Below are 15,442 nucleotides of genomic sequence, written 5' to 3' on the forward strand. Positions count from 1 at the left end.
TACATTGAAAATATATTTTCAAACTAGACATGCGCAAATATATTATTTCCCTCTTCATTTGACCTCCTAGTGTGCAAGAGTTTTGTGGCCCGTAAAGAGAAGCCGCGACTGAATTTTACAATACGTTTTTATGACGTTGTGCTTTTATTAATAACTATATAATGTATAAATTATAATAACTCAATAATTACAATATATATTTATATATAATTTTCTAATTATTAACAATAAATTTGATTATTATTAAATTAATATTAGAGGTATTTTACCGCACAGAAAAGCTGCGTCTTCGTGACGCTTGTGTTACGGGGTCGCGGGTGAATTTTGACAGAGAAAGAGTTGGATCTTTTGTTGGTGAAGGAAAATAATTATTAAAAATAAAAACGGGAGCGGTCATATTGTTTATAATAATTATTTATAATTATTTTTGTTCAACAATATAATACGTAAGTACAAGTGATAAAAGAAAAATTTAAATTTTTATCTCAGTGAAATAATTTTGTGTTAATTTATTTACGTCATTTTGAAGAAAATATTTAGTGAAAATTTAATAATAAAATAATATTGTGAATATGTAATATAGATTTAAAAAAAAAAATTATTATTTTTGGTGTTGCATGTTAAGGGTGGTGGTGTGATATACGTGATGATATTTATTTTTAAAAAAATTATTTTTTAACACTGGGTGGGATGCCTGACCAATCGATCCCTTTCACCCGCCGCAACTTCAACCTGCCGCACACATTTTATCGATTCATTGTTTCCCTATATTTTTTTTTTTTTTTTAACATTCTCGGATAAATGATTTTATCTAACCCTAATTCTCTAGAGCTTTCCTTAATTATTGATCTCTCTAAGAATTTTTTTCGGCTGAATTAACGACCCTAAAAGTTTTTTTTTCCTGTCAAAAGCATGTCAATGAAGTGTATAATATTTTATATTTTTATTTTTCTTAATGGACTTGGATTATGTCAGTATATAAAATTGAGTTATCGATTTTTTTTTATTATATTTATATCTGACAAATTCCGGGGCATCTCCTGATCCATGACAATTTGATTGTAGCTTTTTGTATTTTTTTTTTTCCCTTTTTTTGATTCTTTGCTTCCCTCACTTGACAGCACCCAACCTACCCTCTTTTGACAACCCTCTTTTTTTCTCTTGAACTGCATCTTAACCACGATTCTTTTCATCCAACTTTGTACAAAAAGAAAAACTTGTATTCAATTGAGCGAATATATAAATTTCTTTTTATTGTTTAAAAAAAGATTTTGTTTTTTGTTCTATAGATATTTTAATCTTAAATGTCTGGGAATCAAGTTGAGGGTTGTGATGGAATTTACTAAGGGGAAGTCAATGGTTATAAGTCTGTAAATTATTATTATCATTATTTTTATTTTATGTGTTTACGCAGGGTTGTGTGTTGAATGTGTGTTATTGATATTTTTTTTTTAGTATTATTTTTATTATTTTTCTTGGCCATTTTTATAAGAAAATATTTCGATCGTCTGATATTCAGTGGGTCGTGTCAAGGAGAGGGAGGATCAAAAAGGAATTTCATTGACAATTCTTGGCAAGCATCATTGGTTATGAGGGGAAAAATATATTATGGGAGGGTTGAATTGCCGACGGCAAGTGATGTAGGCCAGTCAATAGTCAAACAAATATCATAAATTTCATTTCTATATATTCAATGTATTATAACAAATATAAAATACAATCAAATTTATAAATAAACATTTAAATAAATAGAAAATTATATAAACAAACCAGTAAAAAAATTATTAATCCATTTATTTTTTATTAGCTAATAAAAAAAAAAACAAAAATTTATTTTTAAACTTTATTTTGGTATGAAAATAAAATTAAGGGATGAAAAAAAATTTACAATATCATTCCTTTGATATTTTACAATCTTTATGAAAATATATTTTCTAAATAAACCATAATTATTATTAACAAAATCAAAATAAACAAAAAATTAATTTAAATTATTTTTAGTTTTTTTTTTTTTTTGTTAAATTGTAGATAAATATTGGGTAAATTTAAATCATCACAGGATAATAGGTGGATTAAATTGACCGTATTATTGTTTTAATTAGAATTAAAAAAAAAATAATAATAAAATTAATAAACAGTCAATTGAAAGTTGCATTTACTATAGCAGTCATTTTGGTGCGTGACAAATTAATAAATGAAACTGCGCATTCGATCTTACTGTACATAGACATAAATTATACATATTTTTATTTTTTATTAAACTTTTGTTTTTGTCAGTCGGTTTCGTCAGTTGAATAATATTTTTTTATAAATAATTTAATATGTTAAATAATTATGGTAATTAATAAAAACAGATATTTTATTTGTCGTTTTTTGTTGAGAATTTTTTGCTGTAATAATTTGATTTTTGTTATTTTTTTTCGTAGAAAAATAATGATAATAGAGAGGGAGTAAAATAGCCGAGGTTAAAATGTATCTGAGCAAAGCGTCGTTATCGATTTATGTACAGTACACGTCACATTGTGTATATAAACTTACGATGGGTAAATGATGATAAGAATAAAAAACCGTAATAATATACAGTGCCAATGGCCAGATCTGCAAAGCTAAGATACAAAATACCAATTCTATTCCCATCAAGCTAATCAATACTATACAAAACATCATATACAATTGCATTTGTTGCTATATATAACCATAGACCTTTTGAATTATTTAATAATAATAAAAATAGATGAAAGAATGTCGTAAAAAAAAGGAAAAATTATCAATACACTTAAATTATAAATCGAAATAAATATCTTTGCTTTTTCTTATCTTTTTGATGGAAATTAAATCAGCAAATATATTCCTTGTAACAAAAAAAAACTATAAAAAAAGTCAATTTGTAAGATAAATAAAATGTATCTTTAAATTTTTTTTTACGTTTTTATAGTTTTTTATTTTTTTTTTACGTTTTAAATGACAAAAAAAAATACAGGGGTTTTATTTAATTTCTCAATTAAATGTTTAATTTTTTTTTTGAATGGAAAAAATATAATTGACAATTTGTAAAATAGTTATCAATTAATTATAAATTGAATTTAGAATATTTAAAAAGAGAATATTAACAAAAATTAAATTTGAAATAATATAAACATTGAGTCATTACAAATTAATTTATTTTTAAAATTATCTGAGACTTATGTTGATAATAAATTTGAAATATAAAATGAATGAATTGTTGAATGGAAATTTATTTATTTATTTTTCCAAAATTAATTATTAGTATTATTCAATTAATAATAAATGTAGTATTGTCATTCGTATTTTTTTTAACAAAAAAATATTTGGCGTTTAGGGCAAATACCTCTCAGCATAGAACAAGAAAGTGTTGTTCTTCACTTGTTCTTTGCCAGGAAGTATTTGCTCTAATCAGATCAGAATTTTGTGCTGGAACTATGTTACCCCGATGCTAAACAATGAAGGCAAGGAATATTCTCTTTGTTTATAAATTCTTGATAACAAGATAGCAATCTTCCCTTAGTTTATATTGTACGGTTTTGAACTCAAGACCACAATTGCCGTAGGCATGGAGCTTGTCCCCTTAACCACTAGGCCACTTGATACCAAGACACCAAATTATAACTACTATGAATACAGTTTTCTTTTTTTTTCTTTTTTTTTTTTTTTTTAATAATAAATATATTAAAAAATGATTGCTGTATTTTTCTATCTTTTCAAAAATTATATATTACTCTGCACTGCTTGTGTCATTTTTATAATAATACATTTTAATTTAAAAAAAATATCCTATTTTTTTAATACTAAAATACCTGATATTTTATTTTAAGATAATTTGAGCTGGATGTTTGTGTTTAGTATATTTATTTTCGTCATATATCATTGTCAATGAACTATCTGTCTTTAGACTAAATTCATTTATTTATTCAATTTTATTTTATTCATAAACTGAGATATTTCAACTGAATAATTTTTATAATAACAAGTTGTATATAAATATGTGTCAATGGGCGTTTCTATAACCTTTCACCTAAATCCAAAATCTGAATTTTTTAACATCAATCTAGGTATCTTTTTTTTTTTTCTCATATTATACTCAAACTGCAACGACAGATTGCCATTTAAAAAATTCATACGTACACGTCTCGTTATATTTTTTAGACTTTCTATATTTTCAGAAGAAAAAAAAAATTCTTTTTTTAAAGAATGTTGACCTCATTGAGTCACTTCCTCCGACATAAATATATTATAACAAATGAAAATTATCTAAAAAAAAAATAAATAAACCAGCTTTATTTTTCATTATAGATAAATAAAAAAATTTTCAATTTAATCAGATTATCTTCTTTTTTTTTTTTGATAAATTTATATTAACTTTCATGGGGGATTTTTCATTTTATTTTTATATTTTTTATTTACTTTTTAATTTATTTATTAAATAAATTATTTATTAATTTATTCGTTCATTTTTTGTAGTTATTGATTCATCAATTTGGAAATTTATTTACTCACTTATTTTCTTTTTTTAATTAACAGCAATTTGCAAAGATTAAGAGGTCAAAAATAAACTTACAAGCAAAGTAACTTAGCACTGATATTATATATATATTATACAGTGAAATATAATGCTTCACCTACGCGTAAACCAAGGACGTGGTTAGGGGTCGTCGAAGGACATCAAACATCGTCATCATCACCATAATCTCATCCTCTTCAAATTCTATTTAATCTCTTATTTATCACTCGATCCTCTTTATTATTTATTTTTTTATTTTTATTTTTTTTCACATAGTCGTTCAATTTATATTCATGTCTTCATGCAGAATCAATTTGTCTCAGTATTATCCTTATTTTTTACCCAAAAGATATACTGATAAATTTTTTTTTTTTCAATATTTTGATAAATTGAAAATAATTTGTTTTAAAAAATTGAGATTTTTTTTTTTTTTTTGTATCATTGTAGGCATTTATAAAAACCATTAGTTTGTCTGACGAAAATAAGTTTTTTCTACTTAAAAAAAAGCTCAAAAAATTTTGTATGGAACTGAAATTTTTCTAAGAAAATTTTGTTTTTTTTTCTAAGTAGAGAAAACTTGTTTTTGTCAGACTAATTTTCATCAAATTAAACGCCGAATATATAAAAAAAGTTAGTTAATATATCTAATTGCTTCTAACAATTTTTTTCTTTCCTAATTGTAACAAGTTTTTTCTACCTGAAAACAGAAAGTTTTATATTTTATTTTAACTATAGCAATCCAAAAAATATTTAACATAATATTTTCAAAGTTTGTGCAAGCAGAATTCACTAAATTAATTTCATTCTCGACCTGAACTGTAATAATTAGCAACGTATTAAATTAAATCAAAAATAAAAAAAATCAGTTGTAATAAAGACAAATGGGTGCGGCTATTATTGAACGGTAAAGCTATTGGCACTGTACGGAGGAATTTTCGGAGACATTCATACAAGTTACGGGGAAAATTACGGTGAATATAGCCACAATCGTGTGTGAAACCTGGTGGAACCCATCTCCGTATTTTCCGTAAATTTCCCCGTGTCGGTGCCAATAACAATTTCAATTATTAAATAGTGTCATAAATGTCAAATGTCAAGAATATTAAGAGCCAATCAAAATCGTCACGAAAATTAACACTCTTAGTATCGATTTTCTTCGATAAATTACATGCCCTAAAAATTATATTACAAAAGCCAACGACTTTTAAATTGGATATTAACAAAAAAATTCATTTTTTATTTCTCTCATATTTTTTTTCATTCCTAGTATTGATTTCCTCAACAACTTTTCTCTCCTTCCTTCCTTTCTTCTCTCTCTTTGCAATGCTAATTTCATTTTAATATACAGTTTTTTAATTTTAATGAAAAGTCACTTGAAAAATAAAAAATAAAATATATTTTTATTTTACAATGTGGATCTTTACTCGATTGAAACTCTTCATGTTCGTTAAATATATGGACATGACTTATTGAAATTCAATTTAAAACGTGCTTGAGCTACGATTGCATGCATACACCAGATTCCAATGTGAAAGTTGAATTTTTATTTGTATCTCATTTTATTTATTCATCTATTTTTTTTTTTTTCTTTTCCTTTGCAAACAATGTTTTTTTTTTTTTTTAATAACGCAGCTGCATGACGTTAACTCGATCATTACGTCAATATGCATGAGTGCAATCATGTATAATATGATACATTTATAAGGAAGTTTAATTATAAAATATTCATTGATAAAAAATATCATTTAAGAAGATACGATATTGTAAAGTGACGTGTCTATTTATTTATTTATTATTTCATCTAAAAAATAAAATAGAAATCATTTTAAAAAATATTTAAAATATTTAACATTTATTTATTGATCAATTAATTAATTACATTGTTCATTTATTTCTTTATCTTTCAATCAATTTATTTAATTGTTCATCTATTTATTTAAATTAAATTTAGAATTAAAAATAAAAAATTCATTTAAAATTACAATTATTCAATAAAAAAATATATCATTTTTTTGACAAAATTTATGAAATAATTACTTGAAAAAATTTTGAAATAGTTACGTACATTATTAAAAACAAAAAGGAATAAAATTTTACGTGTTATTTTATTTTTTATGTATTATTTTTATACTTGACACGTAAAAAAATAATTTTTCATATTTCATGATAGATAAAAAAAAATACTCCTGACCTTTTTCAAAGTCTCTGAATAATGTCATAAAATATTCTTGTATATTTGTATAAATTTATATAAATTATACTCGGTTGGTTGAACCTAATCATAATTGATGTTTACTGTTTCAAAAGTCAATGGGCTAATGTTCGTGTTTAGGAGAAATTTATTTTACAAAATCTATGCTAGTTATGTTTATGTATTTTTTTAGAATATATATAACAAATAAAAAAAATATTTAAATATCATCTGGCTACAAAAAAAAACAATGATAATTATTAAATAATTTTTAAACTAAAATTTAAAATTTTTATTTCATCAAATTGTTTATATTTATTTAGAAAAATTAAGAGAAGAAGAAAGAGTTTTTTTATTTTTTAATTTTATTCATGATCCGATTACAAAATAGAGAAAAAATAATTTCTCGAAAGTAGTTCAAGGTGTCTTATATTATTAATAACTATAATAACATAAAATTAAACTTCAAAGTCATTGAAATAATTATAATAAATTTTATTTCTCGTTTAAATAAATAATAGTATTAAAAATAAATGTGTTAATAATTAAATACATCTACAAAGTTTTATTATCACTTATCAGTTAATTCAATGAATGTCCACGAGTAGGCGTTAGATAAAAGTGAAAAATAATACTCTAAATAAAGCAACTATAAAACAAATAAAAAAATAAAAAATACATGTGCTCTTTGTTGATTTTATTAGACAATTCTTCTGTTCAACTTTTGTTCAACATGAACTTTTAAAGTGCACTACTACTTAATTATAATCAAAAATAAAAAAAATCTTTTTCTTATTTATTTCTTTTAGTTTATAGTCTTGAGAAAAATTCGTAATTTAATTACTTGTAATTGTATCAGTTGTTGAAGAAGATAAAATACAGTGGAGAGACAAAAAATTGTCAGAGAAATTTTAACAATTGTTTGATTTTTTAAAATGAAAAACTTTTAAAAAGTTTAAGGATTTTTTTTAAAAAGTTATTTGCGCTCTTTTGAATGGATTTTTATTTTTGTTGATTAAATACTATCTAAATTAATTATATATTAATGATTATTATTTTTTGTTGTATTTTAGAAAATGCCGGCGGTCAAGAGGGAAGCACCAAGTCCATCAAGTGCACCAAGTGCGCCAGTTGTGCCGATTGCACCAAGTGTACCAGCTGAAAGTTTGACATCAGGTGTTGCTCCACCAACGAGTATTCCGAAGAATGTCATATTATCATCTTCAACTCAAAAAATATTATCAACCAGTGAGGATCTTGTCTCTGGTAAATTAAAATTTGCATAATTATTTTCTAAAAATAATAAATTTCATCTAAATAATTTATATTTTCCCACGAAATTAAATCACTTCCATTCAAATAATTTTCCAATCTAGAATAATTTTTTTTTTCATATAAAATCCATTTTAAATATTCATTATTGATTATACTTTAACACAAAAATTAATTATTTATATTTTTATCAAATTTAAATTACAAAAACTTACATATTTTTCCAAAATAAAATTGTTAAAATTAATAAAATTTATTTTAAATAATTATTGTTAATTATATTTCTCTAAAATTTAATTTTTAATTATTTTTTTTACATAGAATATTCGTCTGAGAGTCCAGCATCAACAACAGCAAGATCAGCCTTAAAAAAAGTGGAGAGAATACCAGCAGTTGCTGTGGATTTTGTAAAAGACAAATCGGGTTTACCAAATTGGGCATCAGTAACAATAGTCATAGGTAAATTTAATATTTAAAAAATAATTTATTAATGAAATAATTGTTGGTTAAATTTAAATTTTAAATTTTCAGTGATTGTCGCAATAATATTTGGAATATGTGGCTTTTGTATAAGAAGATGTTTCCGAAAACGTCGTTCGAAGGATGGAAAAAAAGGTATCAAAGGTGTCGATCTCAAAGGTGTACAATTACTCGGTGGAACATACAAGGACAAGGTTTATATATTTTTTTTCAATTAAATTAGATCCTAGATAAATTTAATATTTCTCTTTTCCTCTCGTGGAAACTATTTACAAACCCACAGGTACAGCCGGATATGGAAGAATTAACTGACAATGCTGAGGAGCCTGATGAAGCTGAGAGCAAACAGAGCGAGGTCAAACTTGGAAAGCTCCAATACAAGGTAGCAAAATTGCCAACATTTAATTAATAATAACACGCCAATTTATTATCAAGCATCATTTTAATTATGATTTTTAATTAATCAAACTTTTTGTGAACCAAAAAAATTAATATAACTTTTTTTTAAATTTATTTTTCAATTGAGGGTGGCTTCTTTTTGTTTTGAATTAAAAAAATTGATTGTACTTTTTTTTAAAGCTTGAGTATGACTTCAACTCAAACAGTTTGGCAGTGACAGTTATTAAAGCTGAAGAGTTGCCAGCTCTTGATATGGGTGGAACTTCTGATCCGTATGTTAAAGTTTATCTTTTACCAGATAAAAAAAAGAAATTTGAAACTAAGGTACATAGAAAAACACTGAATCCAGAATTCAATGAGACATTTACGTTCAAGGTAATTTTTAATTTATATTTAAATATACACAATATAAATTTCCAGATTAAAATATTTCCAATTTAGCGAAAATAAAAACACAATGACTATAAATAATTACAAATTTATATGAGATGATTTCTAACAATAAAAAAATAATTGATTATTTTTTAACACTTTTTAAGGGAATAATTAAAAACACTATTTATTAAAATTTTTCAAAATAAATTAATAATAGTATTGGATTAATAATAAATGTAGTATTGTCATTTGTAATTTTTAATAACAAAAAATTATTCAGCGTTTAGGGCAAATACCACCCAGCATAGAACAAGAAAGTGTTGCACTTCACTTGTTCTTTGCCAAGAAGTATTTGTTCTAATCGTATTTGTTCTAATCAATCTCCATATTGCGGAGGATGGTACGATTCAAGAAGAATATAATAATTCTAATTTCAAGCACCTATAACCCCTATCAAATAATGAATCCAAAGATTTGAACTCAAGATCACAAGCACCGTAGGCATGGAGCTTGTCCCCTTCACCACTAAGCCACTTGGTACCAAGACACAAAACTATAACTGTTATGAATACAACCTTCTTTTTCTTTTTTTTTAAAAAATAATAAATATATTAAAAAATACTTGATAAAATTTTTAAAAATGAAATTTAAAATAATATCAACATTGAGCCATTATAATTAATTTATTTTTAAAATTATCTGAGATTTATTTTGATAGTAAATTTAAAAAATAAAACGGATCAATTGTTGAATGGAATATTTATTTATTTATCATTATTTTTTAAACAGTCAACAATAGTCATTGAATTGTTGTGTTGATATTTGACTATGTTGATTATTTTTTAACACTTTTTAAAGGAACAATTAAAAACAACATTTATTGCAATTTTTCAAAATAAATTATTAATAGTATTGGATTAATAATAAATGTAGTATTGTCATTTGTATTTTTTTAAACAAAAAAATATTCAGCGTTTAGGGCAAATACCTCCCAGCAAAGAACAAGAAAGTGTTTTTCTTCACTTGTTCCTTGCCAGAAAATATTTGCTCTAATCGCGGAATTGGTGGGTCTTTTTCAGTTGCAATTTCAACGTAGTACCTATGTGGCAATACGAACTGTTTACACAAATCCGGCGACAAATGACCACCATTAAATTATTAAGTGAAATCGACAATTTGCTGACTTCAGCTTACAATAATTCAAACGCATAGTTTTGAACTCAAGACCACAAGCACCGTAGGCTTGGAGCTTGTCCCCTTAACCATTAGGCCACTTGATACCAAGACACAAAATAATCATTCTTATAAATACAATTTTTTGAATTTTTTAATTTTTAAATAATAAATATATTACAAATTTTTTATTTTATTTTTTTTATAAATTTAAAAAAAAACAAATATTACTATGCTTGTATCATTTTCATAATAATACATTTTAATTTTAAAAAAATATCCCATTTTTTTTTTTTTTCAACAAACACACTTGATATTTCATTTCAAGATAATTTAATCTGGAAGTTTGTGTTTAGTATATTTATTCTGTCACATACCATTATCAATTAACTTAAATTAATTGAATTTATTACTATTATATTATTTTAATTTTCAGGGAGTTCCATATGCCGATGCTATGAACAAAACTCTAGTATTTGCAATATTCGATTTCGATAGATTTTCAAAACACGATCAAATTGGTGAAGTTAAAGTTCCACTGTGTCAAATTGATTTGGCACAAACAATTGAAGAATGGCGAGAATTACAAAGTGTCGAAGGTGAAGGTGGACAAGTAAGATGATCAATAAAATCAAACAACAACACTAATAATAATTAATAATTAATTTAACCCACTGTTTATCAATATATATATTTTATTTTGCAAGGACAACAAACTTGGTGATATTTGTTTTTCACTTCGTTACGTACCAACAGCTGGAAAATTAACAGTCGTCATATTGGAAGCTAAAAATTTGAAGAAAATGGACGTTGGTGGTCTATCAGATCCATATGTTAAAATAGCATTAATGCAAAATGGAAAAAGACTCAAGAAGAAAAAGACATCAATCAAAAAATGTACCCTCAATCCATACTACAACGAATCGTTTACCTTTGAAGTTCCCTTCGAGCAAATTCAGGTGAAATAAACATGAAAAAAAATTATTTCATAAACACAAATACATTTCCCCTTTCGCTCTTAAGGGTGCGTCTAGGGAAAACATTCTTCTTGTGGTTTTGGGTTGATGTTTACTGTAATACCATACAAATTAATACTTAAACTGATTAATTGTTTAAACAATTTTTGTACTTGTAAATGTCGTTTATTTTTTATTTTATTTTTAAACAATGTATTTTAAAATGATGTGTTTTTTTTTTTTAAACACTTTCTATTTATTTTTATTTTTTTTTTACTTTACACAGATGTGATCCAGGCTTGATCTGTTAAGTGTGTAGTCTCTTGTAGGAGATTAATTAATGTGGTATTTCATGTTGACTGTAATGTTGATTTGTTGATGTTTATTTAATTTTAAAAATTTTATTTTTCAAACAGAAAGTGAATTTGATGGTAACTGTAGTGGATTATGATCGTATTGGTACATCAGAACCAATTGGAAAAGTTGTACTTGGCTACAATGCGAGTGGAACTGAACTACGACATTGGTCAGACATGTTGGCATCACCAAGACGTCCAATTGCGCAATGGCATACGCTCAAGGATCCAGAAGATGGTGACAAAAAAGATTAAATATCTTCCTTAAATTATTAAAAAAGGTATACTAATTTTTTTTTTCAAATAAATTCATTTTCATTCAAAGATATAGACAAATATTTTTTTTCTTTTTTTGACTTTTTTATTTCAGGAGTATATCGCAATGTTGATAAAATTATAAATTAACAAAATTAAGTTGAAAAAAAAAAAATAATAAATAAATATTATGAAGAGGATAAAGAAGAAAGATATATTTAAAAATGAAAAAAAATTACAGAATATTTAGTTGATATCTATAAATCAGTTTTAAAAAAATCAGTAATTATTTAATACTGCAAAATGGATAAATAAATTTTAGAATTAATATTATGTTCTGGTAAAATTTATATTATACTTCATTCTGTAGAAAAAGAAAAAAAATAAAATAAAAACAACAACAATTTAGAAAAAAAAAAATGAAAAAGTAATTCGATTTGAAAAAAAATAAAAAATAATTCAAGTTATAAATAAAATAAATATTATTTGTTATGTTAATTTAACAAATAACAATTTGATTATTTATACATTAGTCGTATTATTTCAACAATATTAATGTTTATTAATTTAATTATGTTAATTTATGTTTGATAAATTAGTCGACTGTTATAATTTTTAAATTGTATTGTTGTTTTTATTTTTATTTTTCAAATTATTGGAAGTACAGTGTTCTTGTTCAAGTCTTCGTACGCTACAATAAATTTAAAAATTAATTAAATTTGATTAATGTACAGATTATTTTCTGCAGTAAGAAATCCTTTAAAATATTTAGCTAAAAATTGAGTTTAAAAATTTAAACTTAGTATTGAAAATATTTCATTTTAAAAATGATTTTTAATATATTTAAACGGGCCTATTCACATGGATTGTAATTGTCGTTTAATTTCTGACCAATACATAATCACAAGCAAAAAACAACAAATTACAATAATTAATTTATAAACAGCTTTTTTTTTTTTAAATAACAAACGGAAGATGACATCAAAAACACAGATTTACTTTTGTTTGATTGTGTTCGATGAAGGAATTGAATAATTGTACATACTCTTTGTTTTTTCACAAAAAAAATTTAAAAAAATTCCAGCTAAAAATGAAAATAAATATAACAAAAAAAAAAGAAATATATATTAAATCGATGTCTTGTAATTATCCTCCGTTTTATGTGTTATAATTGGTCAGTAAATAACGAAATTGTAAATACATTTCCTGTCAAATTAAATAACAATTAATTGTTGAAAAAAAAAAAATATATTCGTTGATATTTATTGCCCCGATTTCATAAAAAAATTCACAATAATTAATCGGCCTTTAAAATCACGTAAATTCGGAAATAAATAAATAACTTGGTCCGAAATTATTATCAGAAATAAATATGATTTTGAAAATCATAAGATGTTTAAAAAAAAATATATTAAAACGGACAATATTATACAAATTATGCATGAATTTAATTGTGAAAGAAACATTTTTAAATAATCATTGTTATTGATAATTTTATTAACAATGATAATGACTTGACAAAATTAACAAAAAAAAAAAAAAATACATATATTACAAAATAATATAAATAAATATATAAACGTTCTCTGGTTGATTAGAATTTTATCGAAATGAAAAATATGTCTATTTCGACTTGCATTGGCTCTTCTCATCCACATGTAAGCATGAAAAATTAATAAAAAATATCCAGCTATATTGTTTCTACTTAATTTTCAAATAAAGGCATGAGAAAATAAAATTTTAAAAATACGAGAATGATTGGTTACGAATGACAATATGAATGTGAGAATAAATTCAGCACAGTAGAAAATCATTTATAATTAATATTTAATAATAAAATCCACCACTCAGTATCACTAATATTTAAGATTTAAAAAACATATATATACTAAGGAGAAAAATTGGCGAAAAAAATATTAAAATAACGACAGGAAAAATTTAAAGCTAAATCGTATCATCATTTTTTTATTTTTTTTGGTTCTATCGTTTTGTCGATTATATGGCTAAATATCTTGGTCACAATATTTTGAATAATAAATATTTCAAAGTGAAAGAATAGCCTGGTTAAAAATATCAAATTAAAAAAAAATTTATTCAGAATTTTTAACGACAGATTAAAAAAAATAATTCATGGATTATTTGAAAGATAAATATTGAAAAATTAATTTTAAAATGATAATGCTAGTCACTAGTAATAGAACGACTAATTAGCTTGATTTTAAATTAATTAATTTTAATGCTATCTAAGATTAAAGTGAATTAAAAAAAAAAGAAAATCATCAAGAGAATTTTTATTTATTTATCGTAATTTTTGAGACACTTTAAATTGTCGTTGAACAATTATTTATGCTTGTATTATTTTAAAAATAATATCAGGTAAATTTAGAATTTGTTTTTTTCTTTAACCAGGATATTTTACTTTGAAATAATTCGACCAAGAAATTTATAATCCGAATATTTTGACCATGACATTCAGTTTTGTCAGGACCAATTAAATCGTAAACGACTTATCATGATAGTCAGTTTAAAGTCAAATGCGGCATTGTACTTGTATTGATACATAAATAAATTAAAAATTAAACTAAATATAATTTCAATTGTTATAAAAAAATAAAAACAAATTATAATAAAGACAGAGACGTCGGGGCAAGAATAAAAGAAAGAATAAAAATCATCATAAATTCATATATAATCGCTATCATATTTTCTTCCTACCTAACCCCCAGCTTGAATAATTATAATTCAATAAAAAAATTATCGCACATTTATAATTTAATGAAAATCATAAATATCATAATATATCAAAATGTATTTTTGCCTCCTCGAGGAGACATGTCCATCAAAACGAGAGTACCTCAGATTGTATAATGAAAAAAAAAAATAAAAACAGATTAATAAAAAAAATTAAAAAATATATATAACACACTGAATGTGTATATAAAATATTATTATATAACTGTTGGGTACGTAATGTGACGAAAAATAAATATAACGTTAACTAACATCAAAAAAAAATGTATGATTAAATTGATGGTATCTGCACGCACGTACCTATACACGTATCTAGAGTGCCTTTCATTATTTTAGTCATTTATTTCGCAAATATACTTGTGACTATATTAAAAAAAGAAAAATATATAAAAAAAAAAAATTTAAAAACCGACGTCCCTGTCTTCATGAAGCTAAATATTAAAAAAAAAATATCTAAATGAAAATAAATAAATAAATAAATATCGAATAGAAAAAAATGAAATTAGAATATCAGAGTTACAAAAAAAAGGAAAAAGAAATAGAAAAGCTACATAATAACCCATTGATATATAAATTTAAAAAATAAATTAAAACACCATTTAAAAATTAGATTTAAAGGACCGCCCATTGTCACTCTAATCATCATAATAAATATCATAATCAACATATTATTCATTAAATATTATATAATAGAATCGCCAATTTGTTTAATTTA

At 23.8% G+C, this 15,442-nt stretch overlaps 1 protein-coding gene across 2 annotated transcripts; it reads left to right on the plus strand.

The window, feature by feature from the left end:
• The first annotated feature begins 49 nt into the window (after positions 1-49).
• Positions 50-15,142, plus strand: LOC122851246 (synaptotagmin 1-like). 2 transcript variants are annotated; one of them, XM_044150356.1, is made up of 10 exons: positions 50-446; positions 7,784-7,976; positions 8,304-8,441; positions 8,514-8,656; positions 8,746-8,844; positions 9,042-9,236; positions 10,846-11,022; positions 11,117-11,368; positions 11,782-12,002; positions 12,092-15,142. In XM_044150356.1, exons 2-9 carry the CDS (start codon positions 7,787-7,789, stop codon positions 11,974-11,976), a joined length of 1,389 nt encoding a protein of 462 aa, XP_044006291.1. In that variant the 5' UTR covers positions 50-446; positions 7,784-7,786; the 3' UTR covers positions 11,977-12,002; positions 12,092-15,142. The 2 variants fall into 2 exon arrangements, with proteins under 2 accessions (XP_044006291.1, XP_044006292.1); XM_044150357.1 differs by having other exon boundaries at positions 61-446; positions 8,752-8,844.
• The last annotated feature ends 300 nt before the right edge of the window (positions 15,143-15,442 follow it).

This window comes from Aphidius gifuensis, linkage group LG3 (genome assembly GCF_014905175.1).
Source record: "Aphidius gifuensis isolate YNYX2018 linkage group LG3, ASM1490517v1, whole genome shotgun sequence".
Classification (NCBI taxonomy): Eukaryota; Metazoa; Arthropoda; class Insecta; order Hymenoptera; family Braconidae; genus Aphidius; species Aphidius gifuensis.